We start from the raw sequence: 19581 nt of genomic DNA on the forward strand, positions 1-19581 counted from the left end.
TCCAATTGTTCAAATTCACAGACCCCAAAACAACAACTGACTTTTTACATGCTCTACAGCTTTCTAGACCACTGCACTTTGACTCAGAAAAGCCTCTGAGGATATGATTTGACTATGAAAATTTAGGTTTTCCATACTTAGTCAAACGCAAGAGACATATGAAATTCCTACTCTATGAACTTAGCTCAGATTTTCTTTGGACTCTGACAGGACACAGAAGAAAAACTAGGCTCCCAATAATCTGCAGAAAAACCCCAATCTTAAAAAAGGAGAGTACTATGACTGCAGTCACCTTTTCGCCTTTTCTTGTGATGCCAAAAAACAGCTCGAGTTCAAATGAAAATAAATCTCTCTGCAATTTTTCAGAAATCGCAGTCATGCACAGAGTCCATAGCTTAATGTGAAAGATACAATTAACCAAGATCAGCAAATCTTGGAGTGCTTGTGGTGGACAGTAACCCTTTATTTATTGTTGAGGTTAATTTCTCTTTCTGAGGTTCACTAATTTGATCTTATTTGCTTGACTTACTGTTAGGCTGCTTTAATCATAGCAAAAATCCTTTCTAAATAATGCCTGTGTGAATGCAACTAATTTAATCATATGACCTTTTCCATCTTATTTTCACCCCGTGGCTATCTGACTTCTAATCAGACAGCAAATGATTGGACTCTAAGTGGTACAGTGTGCTCAATTACTTTACTTATGCTTTTCTGAAAGATGCTAAGTTACTGTATTATTCTGTTGTACTGTTTTCATACTGTTATTCAAGGAAATGACCACTGTAGTACCTGGGCTTTAAATAATGATAATTTATTGTTAAAAGCATAACCCACATGCACAAGGGTTGAACCAGTAAAGCTCATGCTGATTACTCCTACTGTAGGAAAGGAAGCAGCTCTGCAGCCACTAAAGTATCAAAGCACCTTATGTCACAGAAATGACTTTACACCTCCCCTAGCGCTTTTGTTAGGGCTCATATGAGAACATGTGTTTCTGCAAGTATACGAGACATCCTGTCTTAGCTGGCAATGTCTCGATGATTGATTTTCAGGTGCTAATATTCCAACAACATATTTTCAGGTAGCATTGCCTTTCTATTTAGAAACAAGAAGGTTACTTTTTCTCAAGTGCAAGTGGTGACAAAGGAAGCGTGAAGTCTACCCTCTGATACCAGACCTCCAGTACTCCTGATATTTCTCCTTTGCAGCTGCTAACAGGGATCAAAAATTATTAAATGTAAAGAATACCCAATGGTTTAAGAGCTCTTATCATTAACTTGGTGTCAGAAAAGAGGCTTTTTTTGTTCCTAGGCTCATGTTCTTTCCATAATCTGTATGGAAAATTATTTAAAAAACATTTGTTATTGTTAGATTCTTATGGCAGGAGGCAGGACACAGGAAAGAAGTGAACACCAGATTTCTGAAATGGTGACTTCAAAGAAATAGGAAGTTATAATGCACTCTGCTATGAAAGGTTTTGCAGAAGTATTAAGTTCACAAAACCACCCAAAATTCTGGGTAAATTGTAGTGCTATGAAGACAGATTTACATGGAACAGCCATATTCTTCCATAGTTCCATCACTCATTAGTTAATTTCTATTATGCTGCCAGGCAGTAGTCATGGCAATATTTAGAAGAGGTCAAAATCTGCTTTAATAAGCTATTACTCAGACCTCAGAAGGATATAACGTTGATGGTGACTTTATCGCTTTGCCCTCTTATTTTTAAGAGCAAAACACACAAACTGACCACAGTTATCTTTTTAACTGAGCTGATAAAAATCAGTATGTAGGATGAAATAAAATGTCTCTTATGAAATAAAAAATACATTCTACGCAAGTATGCATTACAGTATTACATATTCATATGAAATACAATAAGACAGTTAATTCATTACACAACGCAAGCCAGTGATTCATCAGTCCTTTCTGATGTAGTGCAAAAATATGAAGTTTCTCAAATTTTAGTCTGACATAACTTGGTTTTGCAGCATCTCAGCAATTCTGTCCAGTTGAACACAGAATCTGCATCAACACATACAGAACGTAGTATCCAATTCATTAGAAGGAGAAAAGATGGATCCCTATTCTTTAACCTTTAATTAGTACTTAGCTACATTATGCATGCTTAGGGCAAGATTAGCCATAAATGCTTGCAGGGGTGCTGTACATTTAGTTGTAACCTTTGCACGTAGAAAGTATGTATTTCATTCAGAACCAGTGAGTGGAAAAATGTAGCAGAGAGGGTTGGACAGCATATAATTAAACTTGCTTTGCATATTAGGTGAACAACTAAAGTAGAAACTATTACTCTTTGTCTGAAAAGCAACTCCCAAGGTTGTTGCAGACAGTATCACAAAGTCTTGCAACATCTATTACGTGTTGCACACGACCAACGAAAAATAGGCTTTTTGACCAGACGTGGCTAAGACATAAAAAGTGGGACCAGATTCTACAAGGTGCCAAAGTCCATAGGAACTGAGGGCATTCGGCACTTGAATTCACAGAGCATGCTATCTGAATAGTACTTCTTCTAGCTATTTTAGGCAGTCAAATGTAAGTGGTTATACTTAGTTTCTTTTATCCATTTTATGAGTTTTAGCAATCTATGATTTTGAAGCAGTGAAGCTCTCCAATGTCTAGTCAAATTACCAGATGTAAATATGACATTTTCTTTAAAGGTATGATTTGAGGGAGCACGCTGATTTCATTATGTTCTACAGTGGGAGCAAAATACATTTATAATATTAAAAATCTCATCTAATTCAAAAGTAATCATACACAAACAACTGAAGCAGCATGTTCTACTGAATATTTCTGTGGGCGTGAGTATGTCAGCACTCTGTAAATCCAAATACCTTTGCGTGGACTGCCACTCATTGACTTAAGCTCTCAACACTTTTTGTGAGCAATACTTTCTACTTCTAGACTCCGTGTCATTGAAAAGTCAGCTAATAATGAAGCTTAGAAATTAATTTATTTCAGGTGTGTTCTAACAGCCATAATAGGCTATAAATCCTTTTGCCCTATTTGCATCTACTGGATTTTCCTTAATAACACCGCTGCCTAATTATGAAGCTCAGCCTAGAAGTAACTCACAAAATGCAATGATGCAGAAAGCTGAGGACAGTTTATTCCACTTCATGGATTTACAACTTTCTCCTACTGCATGCCATTTGGAACAGGCTCTATTTGTGAGGTCATTAACATGTAAACAATGTCACACTGAAGACGCGTGGCAATGACCTACCATGGTAATGAAAAGTGATATTGAGTTTACTAATTCAGACAACAGTACATAGATTGCTTTTTCTCTAACACGCAAAAGCCTGTCACAGAAATAAATGCACGGTACTTGTTGCAATTAATTTGAATCTTGTTCTTTTAAAGCTTTACTTGTAGATTTAATTAAAGCTTTCATGCAGCACACACTTTCAGGAAGTCTCTATGTTTTAATGGCTTTTTCTCCTAAATTAAAGAAACAAGTGAAGGTTATAATTCAAAGAACAACAGGCAATCATAAAATGAAAAGCTGTTCTTAATACAGCAAGTATTATCTTATTTTGACATAAGTAAATACACAGTTCTGTGGGTATTCAAGTATACTTCCTATAATTAATGTTATATTGAACTTCCACTGTGACATCATTTTCAATCGGTTAAGATAAAACTCCTCTTTTTTGAACCTTGAGGTTTCAACCTGGAGGTCAGTATTTTTGAAGCCCCAGCAACAGACCTTTAGTAACTGCTGCAAATAAAAGGAAGTGGGAAAAAAAAAAAGATGAAAAAAATGCTCATTAGAATAAGAATAAAAAAAGCTAGAAGGATGACTGTGGATAAATGGATAATGAGATAAAATCCATTGTGGACAAAGAACAGGACAAGAACACTGCATGAATGCACAGTATTCTAATTCAAAAACACACTTAAGACACTTTGATTTCCAGCAAATGGCAGCTGGAACTGAAGCACCTTATTCCACAGAAACAAAAAAACCAACCACCACACTCTTGCTGGGAGCCTGTGTTAGGATTGGACACTATACCAAAATCAGCATCTTATTCTCCTTTTCATTTTTCTATTTTCCTTAAGCATGCAGTAACCCCTGATGGTTTACAAACATACTCATGTGTTTCTATTCTTTACTCAGTTAAAAATATCTTCTACAATCTTCAACTGGAGAGTTTTCAAATGCAGACATGACTCTCCCCTATTTGATAAGCAGAAAGTAAACTTCTATTGCCTGTTCTATTAATACCTGAATGTTACTGCTTAAGGATCACAACCTTATAATACAAGGTATGATAAACATGACAATCTTACCTTAAAGTCTGAGTAAGTATAAAGCACTCAGTATTTCACCTGCTTTTGAAAATTTGAAAATATAAGTGTCATGAACTTCAGTCCCTTTAAAGTGATCCTTTCACAGGCAATTGGTGAATCGGACTGTAAACTGCAAAATACGTTTCCTTATACCTAAAATACAACTGAATTTTAAGGGAAAATAAGTGTCTGTCTAGCCTGCCTGAAATGTTTTGCTTTCTACAGCCAATATGCATACACTGTTGCAGCCAAATACACACAGTGGCCAAATCCATACTGGAACACATACTTCTGCATACTAACATCACACAGGAGGAAAGCACACTGTCACTTTGCCCTGGGAGATGCTGGTACAACTGCTCTAAACCACATAATCCACATCATACAATGAAATACACAGGATCCCTCAGATATACCAGAGATACCTCTGGTTCCTCAAACACGCGTCCTCATGATGAGAGGAACCAAAGAAAAAAGTAAACACCTTCTACAGGTGCACTGAGTATAATCTAGACACCCCTAAGCCCGTGGTTCCACATCTCACATATTGGAGATACATGATTTTCATAAGAAACATCAACAGATATGGACTGAGCTTCTGTTGCTGAGAAGAAAAATAAATGTGCTTCTTTATGCTTCGACAGCTCAGTTCACACAGGAGCAGGTAGATGCTGGCATAAGCCTGACAAAGCTCTGCTCTGGGTAGTAACTCATTTTGTTTGTTTCACTGCCACTGTTAGGCTGGGATGGGAACTAGCCACAATTATGCAGGACTGTCCTACTCTCTTTCCTTTGCAGCACGCACTGCAAGCTGCAGTCTAATAATAACAGCAGTAATAAAATAAAACCATTCTAGGACACTTGTCAGTGAAACAGAACAGATTCCATTATCTATGATAAATCCTGAAAAAATATTGTTTTTTCTGTCAGGGTGTACGGAACTGATGAAGTGCCAGACTTAGCTGTATTTGCAAACACACAGCACAGACTACAGTTTCCTTTTCTGCTTTTGTTTTCATGAGTCTCAGATTCACAAATTTATTACCAACACTTTGCATGTGAGTTATTGCTCTGAAATGAGGAAGGACCCTGATCAGACAGGATTCTGGCACAAAGTCTCTCAAATGGAAACAGTGGCCAGAAGGCAGTAGTGGCAGCAGAAACTTAGCAAGGCATGCTTTCTTACTCTCACTGGTCAGAGTTATGCACCTCATTGCAGAAGAATAATGGTCAAGAATAATGATAGATAAAAATTTGAAATGAACCATCTTTGGACTGCTAGATACTGCAGAAAGCACATGAACATCACTCTCTACAGCAGGGATCTTGAAGTGTAAAGGAGCTCAAGGAATACTGCAGGTAAGGAAGCAAATGGAAAGGAAGGAACAGGAACCAAGATGAGAACATTTCCATTGTGAAATTAAGTGAGGAGACTGACAGATGCTACTGTGAGATGGATTATCATTAATCTAGCCACATTCCCTACAGGTAGGATCAACAAAGTTATTTCAGCTGAAGTATCACCCATGGGATTCAGAAGTTAGATAAAAGATTGCAGATTGGAAACTGAAGCAAAAATATAATAACTCAGGAGAAGTTAATGTAATACTAATGACTATAACACCTTAGTGCCCTGCGCTGACATCATTCAACAGACACGAATACCTTGTTATAGTTGTTCTTATCTCAACTGCAGAAGTGATTAAGTCTGTGCTATACTGGAACAAAGAAGTCTTATTAGTCTAGATTCACTGAATGATTTCTTTTACCCATTTTTTTTTTTTTTTAATAACTTCTCTGCTGCTGGTTCTCCTCTAGTCCAGAATAGATACAAAGATACAAAGCACCATTAACCCTGCTCCTTAAAGTCCTACCTTTTGCAGTAATCTGCTGCTGCTCATTTCAGTACTTCATTAATCCACTTTGAAAACTAACACCTCAATCTCTTTAAAAAAATAACAGCCTTTAGCAGTGTAAATTATGATGTGAATTTTGGTCTTAATATGCAGCGTATCTTCTTTACTGTTATTGTTAGTGCTTTTACAGTCACACAAAAAGCAAAGGCAGGTTTAGGTTTAGTCATCACCCCTATTATACAATAAATACAGTATTAAAATAGAGAAAAATCTCTCTACTTGGATATTTTAAATGAAAGTTAAATGAAAGAACCTGAAGTCCGTGTTAAGCTATAGTTGTTAACAAGAGTGCAATTTCAGAGTCAAAAAAGTCAGAGTCAAAAAGGCATGGAACATACCTGTTTCCTCAGGGAATACTCTATTTTAGTCATAAAGTGAATGAAAATGATTCACCTTTAAAGCATAATTCAACAATGATGAAAATTAACAGCAAAATCTTTGTGCCCGTTCTGTCACCAAGAATCATTTATGACTGACTGACTTAGGAATCAAGCTTTAGGGAGCTACAAACAATGTCAACAGTCTAGTTGAGGAATCAGTTGAACTTGAGACTATATAGAGAAAATGGTCTACTCTGGTACACAAGACATAGTAACTGAACAGCACTAAGCATGGCACAGGTCAGATGCAGATGTAAGTTGTTTAATGCACACGTGTCCCTATCCCCTACTCCCTTATCCTCTCCTCTCCAGAATGTGTGCATCATATCTCAGTTTTCTATATAATAAGGACATGCTTTCAGGTTTATCCTACAAGAATATAAGGAATCCACAATTTCATAAGAAATAACAGCATCCAATTACAATTCCTGTGTACTAGTTTGGAAAAGCAAGATGACCTTTTATTAATGTAGAAAGAACCAAGAGATCTTTATTTTTCTTACTGTTACGCTGGTTTCTATGCTAAATCTCTTTAGAAAACAAGTGGTGTGAATTGAAATTGCCCCTCTAAGGACTGAAAAGTTTCCAAACCTGTAGCTCATCTACAAATTTATTGCTTGACACTGAGGGAGCAAGAAGACTAACAGAAAGTAATGGTGTGACCAGCAAAGCAATTACTTCCAATACTTCACCTCATTCTCTCTGTAATACCCATTTATTTTGAAAAAATAAATCCACATTTGCAACACATTACTCAAAGCAGCCGTGCTAATGAGGTTTTGAAAAGTCTGGATAACATCAGAAGTTATGGGTTTTCCTGCTTGTAGGTGTTGGAACAGTAACTTGGAGCAAGTTCCTTCCTAAATATGTCCAGAAAGGAGAAGTGAAGCAGAGCTACTCCTCCACATGAGTAACTCTGATCTCTGCTGCAGCTCAGGAAAACTATTTCAGTCACCAGATCATTGCCCTGAGGGGGGCAAAAAAACTTCAGGAATAGCTAATAAACAATCATAATAAAAATATCTACTTCCTGGTGGTCTGAGTGTTAAGGCTGTAAGGAATACAATTGTGGGAATCAAATGTTGATTCTGCATTAGAATTGGATAATATATATATTTTTATTTCATAATCTCCACTGTCATAGTTCTTTCTGGGAGTCTTTCTGCTTAACTTGGGGAAGATCTCTGATAGTTTACATCACTTATCGTCTAGATAACCCGTCCCAGGGACGCATGCTCTGTATATAGGTGTATATAGGTGTATATATGTATATTATGTCATACACACTGCAAGAATATCCAGCACCAGATCAAAACAGAGAACAAGTCATGGCATGCCCGAGGAAGCGCCTGAAGAGACATCGGAAGGCCTGACATCATCCCTCACCACGGTGATCCTTGTTTAACGAAGACTTGGAAGCAAATCACCATATCAATACGACAAGAAGAGCACTGAGACATCTTGGAAACGACAGGATGGCGACACCAGATAACAAACAAATTAACAACTAAATAACAAATGTAAATCCTCTGATAAGATTGTGAACCTGGAGTACCCAGCCAGTGGGGAAACAGGGGAGAGGGGGGAGGCAAGGGGAGAAAACAGGGTATAAAGGCTGTCATGTTGTGTCCATAGGTGCGCTCCTGCTTGCGGGACGCCCGCCATTGCAATCGCGAATAAAATCTGCTTTTATCAGAGATACCGTCCTGACAAAATTATTTGGATATTTCCAACACAATCGTATCCAAAAGGATCAGAAGGAACAAGGTATCACTATAAAAAGCTATTTTTAAAAGTGTGTTTGAAGTCACTAATGTGGTATATTTTAATTAAAAATAAAATTTTAATTCTGATATTGCTGAGTACATCTACACAAAAATCTAGATACTGTGCCCGTTTACTCCAAGTGTATGGCATATAGCCCACATATAGCTACAGGGATTTGGTCAAACACTCCCCTCGCTGTTTTGAGCACAGCATATTGGCATTATAGATTTGACCAAATGCAACAGAACTTGTGGGATTTCCCCAAATGATTAAATTCTGGCTTACAAGACAATCACAGAAACCCAGGTTTATTTTGGGTTACATGAAAAAAGCCTATGCAAATTTAAGGATACAGAAGAGATCATAGGTTTTGTCTAATAGATCAAATACATCACACAATTTGTTTCTGCTTTCCTATTCAGGACTCTCCTATACTGGGAAGAGGCAAAGTGAAGAACTTATTCTAGTTCCAAAACCAGCTGCAATTGAGAATACAAGAACTGTTTCTAACATCCCTTGGTATTTTCAAACTAATACCTAAATTTTAAATGTTATGACTGCCTATTTCCTGGAATTATCCAGAAATCACCGATAAGTGTGTGAACAGCACTGATTTTCTGGAAATTCCATGACACTGACTATCAAGATCATTTTGTAAGTCTGTTATCTCATGCTTTCTGCTATAGGGACCAGGACAATTGCATTGTCCCCATGGGCACAGGAGAAATAAGCCACAACTTCTCGATCTCTGCACAGAGATCCAGAAATCAGCACTGAAAATCTGCTGGCGAAGCAATAGAGACAGAGGTGACTGAGAAGACACTCCCAGGCTCTTCAGCTCAAGTCAAATACAGAACAAATGTGTTTTTCAAACCATGCCCAAAATTATAAAACACTTAAGGAAAGGAGAGTATGCTTTTACTTACATTCATATTAAAAAGCTCAGTCTTTGTGGACTGGCGGTGACACATTGGAACAGGTTGCCCAAGGAAGTTGTGGATGTCCCATCCCTGGAGGCATTCAAGGCCAGGCTGGATGTGGCTGTGGGCAACCTGGTCTGGTGGTTGGCAACCCTGGACACAGCAGGCGGGTTGAAACTAGATGATCACTATGGTCCCTTTCAATCCAGGCCATTCTATAGTGCAGGGATGCATCCCTGCACTAAGTCACCTAGCTGCATGATAAGTGCTGGGTCAGACAACATCAGTTAGATTTGACACTAATAAATGTCAATGTGAGTAATATTTTTAGAGTACTGGGTAATAATTGTATCCCATTTGCCTGCTTTAGCACAAGTTGAAATTACTTGTAATAAGGCACAAAAATAGGTGCATAATGTTATTCTAACATCTGTGCAGCACCATTGTTGCATGAGTACTTAATTTCAGTCATACCACACCATTTTAATATCAAACTGAGGAACAACATGAAAAGTTGCATTCAAAACTTTGAACTGTAACTGGGCATACCTCCTGCTCATAGCAAGGTAATGAAGCCTTTTTTTTTTTTTGAAAGCAATGTGAAGTTACAATCTGTAATACCTGCCCTGGAATCTGGGGTATGTTAAATTCCCCATACTATCAGTGGCCAGTACCATGAGTAAACTCAGAAGCACTGTCTTCATGCTTGAATTTGCGTCAATCTAGTCATGTTAGCTTCTGAGTAATAATCATTAATGCCCTTCAAAGCAGACAAAACCTCTACGTAAATCTTTGCAAAAACAGAAATCCCAAATATAAAAGATAATAGTCACTGGTCAGTGCACTGATGGTTATCATCACCTCAACAACCAGTTTGTCTCATTTACAATTACACAACAAACTACTCATGTATTTTTCTCTCTCTGGCCAATGTTTCTGGGTTATGTGCATCAAAAAAAAAAAAAAAAAAAAGGTGCCAGGAGAAAGAGTCATGTCACTTCTTGCTGCCATGCTGCAAACGCCAGTCATTACAAGTGTCACTAATGAGATCATCCTCATTCTTCTTTCTCCCCACCTGGAATCTACAGAAGACATGCTGCAGCGTTAATGAGCGCTGTGAAATTTGCTCTAATTTTAAGAACAAAAGAACTCACACATGACTAATATGGCCAGACAACAGAAACCTGCCTGAGGTGAAAGGTAAAAAATGCACCAGTTCTCAGGAAAGCAAGAGTGGAAGGAAAGGTGCTGGCAGAGGCATTTCAGCCCATTAACAAGAAGTATATTCTTAATAGCAGTACTCAGCTTTTTCTCTGCAACATCTCCTGACTGGCTAACTAGTAAACAAGAGAAAATGGAAATAATTCTCTGCCAAACATGCACAGCTGTAGGTCCACCTCTGATGATTCATCAGCAGCACCAGGCATCTGCCAATTTTGTCTTTTTTAATTTTAATTTAGGATGGATCTAGAAGTGGCAGCAATTGCAGTCTATGAGGGGAAAGGAGCCCACAACACATAAGGAAAGCAGCACACAAGACAATAGTAACTATTTCAGTGCATAGATGCTCAGTTGGATGTCACAGCTTGCATTTACAATGACTAATCAGTAAATTTGAATATGATACTCAGTATAGAAGCAGTAAATTAGCAATAGCAGAGTACTTCAAATTATGTTTCTCAAAATATAAAACATTTTATAATCCATAGCAACTTCCTTGGCTAATAATAAAATTGGAATGAATTCTGCATTCAGAATTTCAGTGAAATTGCATGCTGAGTAAACAGGTGTAGAATTTGGTCCAAAATATTTTCTTGTACTGTGGACTGATCTCATCTATTCCTTCACAGGCTTCCACTTCCCTTCTTTCTCCAGATGGGGAGCAGAACAACACACAGTCAAGATCACAGTTTCTTTTAGAAGACTTCATGTATTCTGATGACAAAGCCATTAAATTTACATCACAGTAACAAAGAGACAGGCCTTTTCTTCAAGCCACAATGAGACTACCCCAAAGAAAAGCAAATCCTATTCCATCCACTATTAACAGTCTCTGTGAATGCAAGATAGGGAAAAAACTGTTTGCACAACTTACAGGAGCATTTTAATTCACACGTTTTCCACTATCAGAGGAGAAAGAAAGAGGTATACTCCAATTTCTTTGAATAATGAAACAGCATTTCATTGAATGTTCCGTTTGTTTTAATTTATTTATTTATTTTTTTTACTTGCCTTGAGACATGAATCATGTTAAAATATTAACTAAAATACTTTACTTCCTATGATAACATATTGCATGGCTTACAATACTAGACTATTCTGACATTTTAAAAACAGCAGTTAAATGGTCTCAAATGAATATTTTTCTGAAGGCCTATTTTATGGGAAATATGTTTTCTTCATCTCAGCAACAGAAACAAATATTGAAGGACTGTATCTGTGGAAGACAGAATTTTTTCTGACCTTCACATTAATACAGTGCTTTAAAGAACGGTTTAAAAAAAAATGCACCAGCTGTAGAGTGTCAAATAATGTAATATGAAATCTGAATTACAAAGAAAGGGAGCAGCTCCAATATATCCTGAAGTCTCAGGGAATTTCAGCTAAGAGGTTTAAATTTTAGTTACTTTAGTTCATTTGAAGTACAGTTCTGCTTATTAAGTTTTCAACTTAGAAGTAGTTAATTAATTTTTCCCTATGCTCCATAAATAAACGTTTTAAGCATTTCAAATGTATTAATTGAAAAATACTTGTTTAAAAAGTTTGGGGAGCAACTAAAAAAGGAACAAGAGAAACTTCATATTACCTTAAAATAAAAACGTAACTGAGATTGTTCAACAGTATTTGACTAATGTACGTACCTGAACTGATCAAGTCTGTCTCCTGCAAGTAATATCCCACCTTCAGTAACTACGTGAAATTATCTTCTAGTTTCCTGTGACTTTTTAAGCTGAACTTTCAAGACTACAGCTATCCATTAGCTGCTGATTTCTGCTGCTGACCAACAAGATTAAACAAGCATCTCACTTTGCAATTAAATAAGACCCCTAACTGTTTTGCTAAACCGAAAACTATCCTGGGTTCCTTGTACTTAGAAGGTGAGAAAAGGCAAACAGCTTCTGAAAGAGATTTGCTAACTTCATTCTCCTTGAATGAAAAGGGTTCTTTTGTGAAGAAAAGGCTTTGAGTAAATAAAGAACCATGCAATAGTATTGAGGACCGCGTCAGAATGATACTTTACCCACTGAAAGTTTTTAGTGCTCATTCCTTTTAAATCCACCCCAGTAATGGTAACTCATGGCATTTATGCACGATTGTCATTCATGAAAAAGTAATAATACGTACACAGCAACAAATGGAAATGCTTGTACATATGTAACTAATGCTATAATCTCATCAAAACAAATAAGAAACCAGTGAATAAATACAAAAAACCTGTTACTTAGGCATTAAAATTTCTCATAGACATAGTAGTGACATTGATAGCTACTACTTTTAAGTGAGAAGATTCATTACATAAGTATTGAAGCGACTCCAATGCACAGTAGCAGGCATAGAAACTTCTGTAAAACTAAATACTTCATTACATTACTGACCATGTTGTTTTCATCTTTTTTAAAAAAACTCAATAGAACTTTTAAAAGGCTTTCATAAAGGAACTTTCAATGTTAGCATTCACTACTTATGCATGGAACAACATGGCAGAAAATGTGTCTCTGATGTCAAAGAAGTTACTTACAGGTAATAAGTGTAGGAGTGATAGCTTCTTCTGTCATGATGGTGGAAGGATTAGGCAGTGGTGGAAAAGATGAAATGGAAGGAAAGAAAAGCCAAATATTAATGTATGAAAAATCAAGATGGAACTGAGACCAGAACTGATGACACAAATGGAAGATAGCAAGAATGCTTATCTGGGCATATCATGCACCATGTCTGGAACAGATAGACGACAAATCTCCATAAAACTTTAAGCAATGCAATACATAATGCATCTACAACTGTTAAATCAGACCACCTCAATGCACATCTGAGTAACATTAGACATGTATACTTATCTCCACATATAATACAAACTGACAAATGAAGTGATAAAATGCCTTCAATTTAGATTTCAACTGTATGAAGAGTAGATATACACCAACTCTGAAGATTAGAGCTTTAGCCACAAGGAATTCCAGAGTATGTATTACATAGCTTCTCTTTCAGTCATAATACAATAGAATATTTGGATACCCTGTCCTTTACTTAAAGAAATCAGTTCTGTCATTGACAGGATTAGGACTTGCATCCACAGAGGAAAAAAAATCAATAGTGACAAAGAAATAGCTTTCAGCTTTTTTAATAACTAATTCTGAAGAAAAACTTATTTTGAGGTGTTTTCTGTCTACAGCTATATCCGTAATTGTTATTCCAACTGCCTTTAAGTTACTTCACAGTAAGTGAGAATTTCCCATTATCACACAAGCAGAAAGGTTATATTTTTACTGGCTAAAATTTTATTGATATTTCTCCACATGACAAAGGAAACAATAAGACCTGAACCTGTATCTCTTATTTCTGTCTATGTGAGTGTCACAAGGATTTGGAGACCTAGCACCACCATCCTGAGAAACAAGCATCCCTCCAGTCTTTCCTGCATTACCTCTTACATAGCCAGACCCTCCACCCGGACATGCACTGCATAAGCACAAAGTATACCTGCCCTCCAGCTATGCTTTTCTGCTTTACATCTCTCTCTCCCTCAGTTACAAGTCTCCTGCAAGTAGGACTGCAACTCTCCAAAAAGGCTAAGATCCAACCCAAATTAATTCCATATATTGACTGTAATTAAAAAGAGGCTTGAGATCTTACAACATTTCAGAGCTTAATGTCAAATAGCATTCACATGTTGGTAAGATAAAAGACTGAAGTGAACCATGTAGGCATTTGTAATTTTGAAGCACATACATACAGCCTTTGACTACAGAGGGAAACATGTAAACAGGCCTTGCAAAGGCCTATAACTAATGTTAACTTGCCTCTAGCTACATGCTTCAGGCATCCCTTTGAAAACTAGGCTTTCATCAAATTTTCTCTCTCATCTTCCTTGTGTGAAGATGCCGTTAGAAATGTTTCCCAGTTTTTATTCCCATTTTTCTGATGAAACAGTATTGTTCAAAAACAAGAGGCTAGATAGTGAATATTTAATCACGTGGCAACCTGCAGAAGTGTACACCTGTTAAAAATGAGATTTAAAAGATGCCTAAGAACAAAGTAAAGAAAAAGCTATAGAAACATCTGTATAGTTCTTCCACCAGCACATATTCCATTGCCTTCGGTAATGGGCACAGAATCAAATCCTACCAAAGCAGTCCAAGCTACCTGTTCTAGTAGCAAGGTGTTGCCTTCATATCTTGATATTTGTAATTATATCCCCCCGCCCTTCTTTTCAGAATTATTCATTCTCTTGAATTCATTTAGAATCTCATGACATTGCCAACACTATTTCTTGCCATATGTTGCAACTGCAAAGATTTAATGTAATTAGTACAAATGTTCTCATACTTTTAAAAGATGTATAATAATTTGAGAAACAACAATAAATACAATTAATCAGAGAAGCACTGCTGGTACTTAGAGGCAAAATTCTGCCAAATATGGTACAGAGATGAATTATGCTGTGTGAAAAAAATATTGAAAATCCAAGAGCTTAAATATGTATGGAAGTGTCCCATTAAAAAGATGAGAAAAATTAAAAGCTTCAGGCTCCAGTTATTTTTAGATTGTTAACATTGTGAGATTTTCCCATACGAAAACCCTGGATAAACGGTATTGTTTTTAATTCTCAGGAATAATAGAAGAATAATAGGCAATGGGAAAAGAGCAAAGAAAAAAACAAGGAACTACAGATGAAACCTACAGGAAAAATAATTTCGTTTTACAAAGTCTTAGATTCACAAATTCTCAAGTCCATGTAAGAGCACCACTCCTAACAACAGATTTAGCATTTTAAAGGGATGTGGAAGAGTTCCATTTTACTTCCTATATAATGTATACAAATGTATCCTCTCCATACGTAGGAAAAGTGCAGAAAAGTCTCTTTCTGTAGAAGAGCACAACAAATAATTTGGCCAATGTTGGCTAAATTCTCTTCTGCTCAAGGAACCAATAACTTTTAAGTCACTAAAGCGGTTATTTTATGCCAATAGGCTGCTCCTATGTACAGTGAAAAAAATAAGCTCTTTCCCATCCTTTGGAACAGACAACATAACTACACTTCATAAATATTACGTATACAATAAGGCCTTGCTATAAAATGTTATGAAAATAATGCAGCTGGTTGAAGAAGGATTGTCCTACTATATGAAGAAATTTCTGGAAATGTGTAATTTCCACACTGATTTCTTTCATTATCTCTTTTTTTAGCTGGCCTTGAGGGAAAAAAAAATAACACAGGAGGGCACTTGGAGAAAACTGGAGTTTTCCTTCAGTTCTATTATCTCTGATTTCCAATTTCTGCCTGAAATTGTTGGCAAAGGTGTACAGCTGAACAGCCTGATTTACTACTAGGGAATTAAACCAATGCATTCCCTGCCCAGCTCCACCGCATACAAAAGCTTTCCTTACCTACTGCCAAGAACCAGACTCTGCATTAAATAGATGACACAATTACACACATTGGAAGCTACTGGAAGGCTCAGACAGAGACACTTGGAAAGTAAAGACAGGTACAAGAAAATAACTGCTTCATGGAGAAAAACAATGATCAGACAGATTCCATTCTATAACCAAAGCAGAAGCCAACATAAAATTTTAATAACTGCTTGCTTATTGCAGTACCACTGCAGGAGCAAGGAGCCCTAAAAGAAACCGCCATCCCAAAGACATATTTCTAAGCAAATCTTGGAACAATAGATCTAACTTTTCAACTCTATTTCCTTCTTTAAACTTAACTGAAATAGAATAGAAAATGTACAAAAAAAAAAAGAGATAGAAAAATCAGAACCTTATTTTATTCTTCCAAGTCTTGATTTAATTGCCATTGCTTTCACTAAGGCTACAGGAACAGTTCCCTAATTTTCATTGCTCTACTTTAAATTGACCAAAAGGTGAACCTGCAGCATTTTTTATTTATTTATATAAATTGCCATGCAGGTACATCAAAGATTAGCAGAGATCAAGGGCCCTGCCTGAAATTTTACATTCAGGATCAGATATAAAAATCTTTTACTGCAAAGAAACATTCTGGTAACATGTGTATGGGTTTCCATTGACTCTGTTAACTCACACGAGAGATTTAGAGCACAACCATGGGAAGAGGAAAGCCTCCCAGCTTCCCTTCACAGGAAAGAATAATCATATTGATATGACCATATTATTGTCAGGAATAGCTTGTAGACTACTAGTTTACTTTACACAACAGCTTTATGCAGGAAAGTGCTGGAATGAATAACGACAGATCAGAACAGATAAAGAGCTCCAAACAAACAAGTGGAGGGAAAACCAGTAAAGCCCTAGCAGTCTTAAACCCAACCTGGGTGACAAGCACATAAATTGGGTTTACCTTAGTCAAAGAGTGAGCATGTTAGTGTCCTGGCTATTTCTACCCTCAACAGTGACTTCACATCATGCACTGAATAGTTAGGTTGCTTAATCTCTCTGTGACCCAGTTTACAATATAGCTACTTCAGAAGATCATTATATAATGCAATAAATAATGATGACTAATGACTAGCGGTGTTTGTGGAACTTTTCTACATACAGCCATACTACAGGAACCATATGCAAAGCATATCTGTGTTGCATTCAGAATTTCACTTTCAGCATTGGGCTGGTCTTTTAACTACTGAATTAATGCCAAAAGAAGTTGATTTAAAGCCTGTGGTGCTTGACACCCAAACACAAAGACTGCCTGCTGGCTTAACTTAGGTGACTGGGTGGCCTATGGTGGGTGAAGACATGGTTACAACATGGTCCTATCACGACAGACCATGATAAAGAGTCTGTCCCCTTCTTTCTTATAGCCCCCCCCGTTAGATAGTGAAAGGCCACCATCAGGCCTCCCCAGAGCCTTCTCCTCCCCAAGGTGAAGGCCCAGTTCTCCCAGTCTGTCTTCTCAGAGAGGTGTTCCACCCCTTGGATCATTTTTGTGGCCTTCCTTTGGATGCACGCCAAGAGGCTGACATGCCTTCTGTACTGAGGACTCCACATCTGGATGTAATACTCTAGGTGAGGCTTTGCCAGTGCAGAGTGGAAGGGCTCTCACACTTTGTTTGATGCAGCCCAGGACAGTTGGCTTTCTGGGCTGTCTTATGTCCAGCTTGCCATCTCCCATATCCTTTTCAGCAAGGCTGTGCTCTATCCTTTTGTTCCCCAGTTAGTAGTGATATTAGAGATTATCATGACCCAAGTGCAAGATGTTGCACTTGGCTTTGTTGAACTTAATGAGGTGCTCCTGGGCACACTGCTTGAGCATGTGTAGGTCTCTAGATGGTATCCCATCCGCGAGGTGCATCTACAAGGACTCTTTTCAGTGAAACAATGAATAACAGAAAGCACATTCTTTGGGATATGCCTTGGGATAATGGAATGTGATATTGCTGCAGCCAATTGAAACCACAGCCAGTTCCTGAGCATGTAGATTTGGCATGGTAAATCCTAGTACTGTAGCCCTAAGAATCTGCTCATAACAATGCAGTAACGAAAGCGGTTCTCAGAGGAAAGGTGCCATTGAGATGCTAGTTGCTATTTTACTTTCTGGTCAGTTGTTCACTCCAGTAAGGCTCCTGATAAAGTATATGAAATAAAATGACAAACTGCAGTAATCAAATGATATGTGACATTGAAAAGACTGTTTCATGAAGTAGCACCTAAAGAATTGTAAAACTGCAAAAACAATGCAGGTACAATAAGCCTTTGGGATGATTTACACACTTTCTTTAAATGCATAATGTATACACAGTAACTGAACCAAGGTGAAACCATAGGGACTTTCAATAGCATACTGAATTAATGTACCAATAACAACCTATTGAATAATTGGTCTATTTTTTGTTTAAATTCTGAGCATAAATGTATTCAAGACCTTCTACTATACAGCATCTGTATTAGAGGTCTGGGACACAATATACCCATCTCCTGATGCTCTCATTATAGCCTAGTCACATCCCGTTACACAGATGAACCATTCTCACTTGTTAATATTCACCTCAACTCATTTTACAGTTTGTTTCATTCAAGGCTACAGCATGATTGTTGGACATGTTAAATTTAATGATATCATATGCAATGGAGTTGTGCATATTTGGTAACAAGAGTTCCTGGACTTGTACTTTCAATAGTTTCATCTCTTCACAAGCAGATTTATTTCAAACCCTGAAGAAGCTCACATAATGCACTTTCCTCCTAACAACAGAATTATTATGAGTTAATTACTGCAATGTGATAGACAGAAGGAAACAAGCACCCTTCTGCATTAGCATCCAAACACTTAAGATTCAAACCTTCCTGCCTCTAACAATTATCAAAGAGCTCTTCCCCAGAGAATGAAGCAAGAGCCAGTATAGCATTCATTCTGCCACAGACCCTGACAATCCATTCGGGTCATTTTGCAATTCTCACCCTTTGAGACAAAGAAGAACTTGTGCCTCATGTTTGAATATATTCTAACTTTGATGTAGATACTTAAGGATACTCAGAAGGGGAAGAGAGAATGATGAATGCTGGTCAGGAATTACATGAAGGACTGGCCAGATAATGCAAGAAGCCTTCCTCACTGCATGCCAAGTGCTGCCTCTAGCCCTAGGGAGAACTTTAGGAATTTAACTGTTAAAATGGAAGTCATGAACGATGCAAGGAATCAGAATTGGGAAGAAGAAAAAATACTGAAAAAAAAAAATCAGAACAGGTTTCAACTCTGCTGCACTGCACTTTGTTGAGATTTGGTTACACAGCCTACTTTGCCCCAGCCAGACTTCGGGGCTTAAGCCTTTGTCTCTTCTGCTTAGCAACTTTTGACAACTTCCCCTACCCCTTATCGTGAGGTAGCCCTCCGCCCCAGCCACAGCTCACTTTTCTCTCCTACCTCATGGACTCATTTCTGTATTCAAGGGAAGTGAAAAGCAGCTGCTTGCATAGCCTGCCCTGAGGCACTGCCAAGCAGCTGCCTCCCTCCCTGTGCACCTTTTCTGTTCACATTCTCAAAGAATTTCAGGCAGCTCAGGGGTTTGGACTACCTCAGACCTGCCAAACTAGTTATCATACAACTAAGTCACAGTCTTGGAACAAGCAGAATCA

General features: G+C 37.5%; 1 protein-coding gene across 6 annotated transcripts in view; it reads right to left on the minus strand.

Moving 5' to 3' along the window:
• Positions 1–19581, minus strand: part of PTPRM (protein tyrosine phosphatase receptor type M) — a 454600-nt gene that overhangs the window by 130916 nt on the left and 304103 nt on the right. For 3 of the 6 annotated variants that reach the window (XM_085220803.1, XM_085220801.1, XM_085220800.1), the window contains one exon: positions 13046–13075. The exons of the other annotated variants lie outside the window; for them this stretch is intronic. In XM_085220803.1, the coding sequence (XP_085076929.1) occupies positions 13046–13075 (30 nt within the window). The remainder of the gene's footprint in view (positions 1–13045; positions 13076–19581) is intronic. 6 annotated transcript variants of the gene reach the window in all.

This window comes from Meleagris gallopavo, chromosome 3 (genome assembly GCF_905368555.1).
Source record: "Meleagris gallopavo chromosome 3, MGAL_WU_HG_1.1, whole genome shotgun sequence".
NCBI classification, from domain to species: Eukaryota; Metazoa; Chordata; class Aves; order Galliformes; family Phasianidae; genus Meleagris; species Meleagris gallopavo.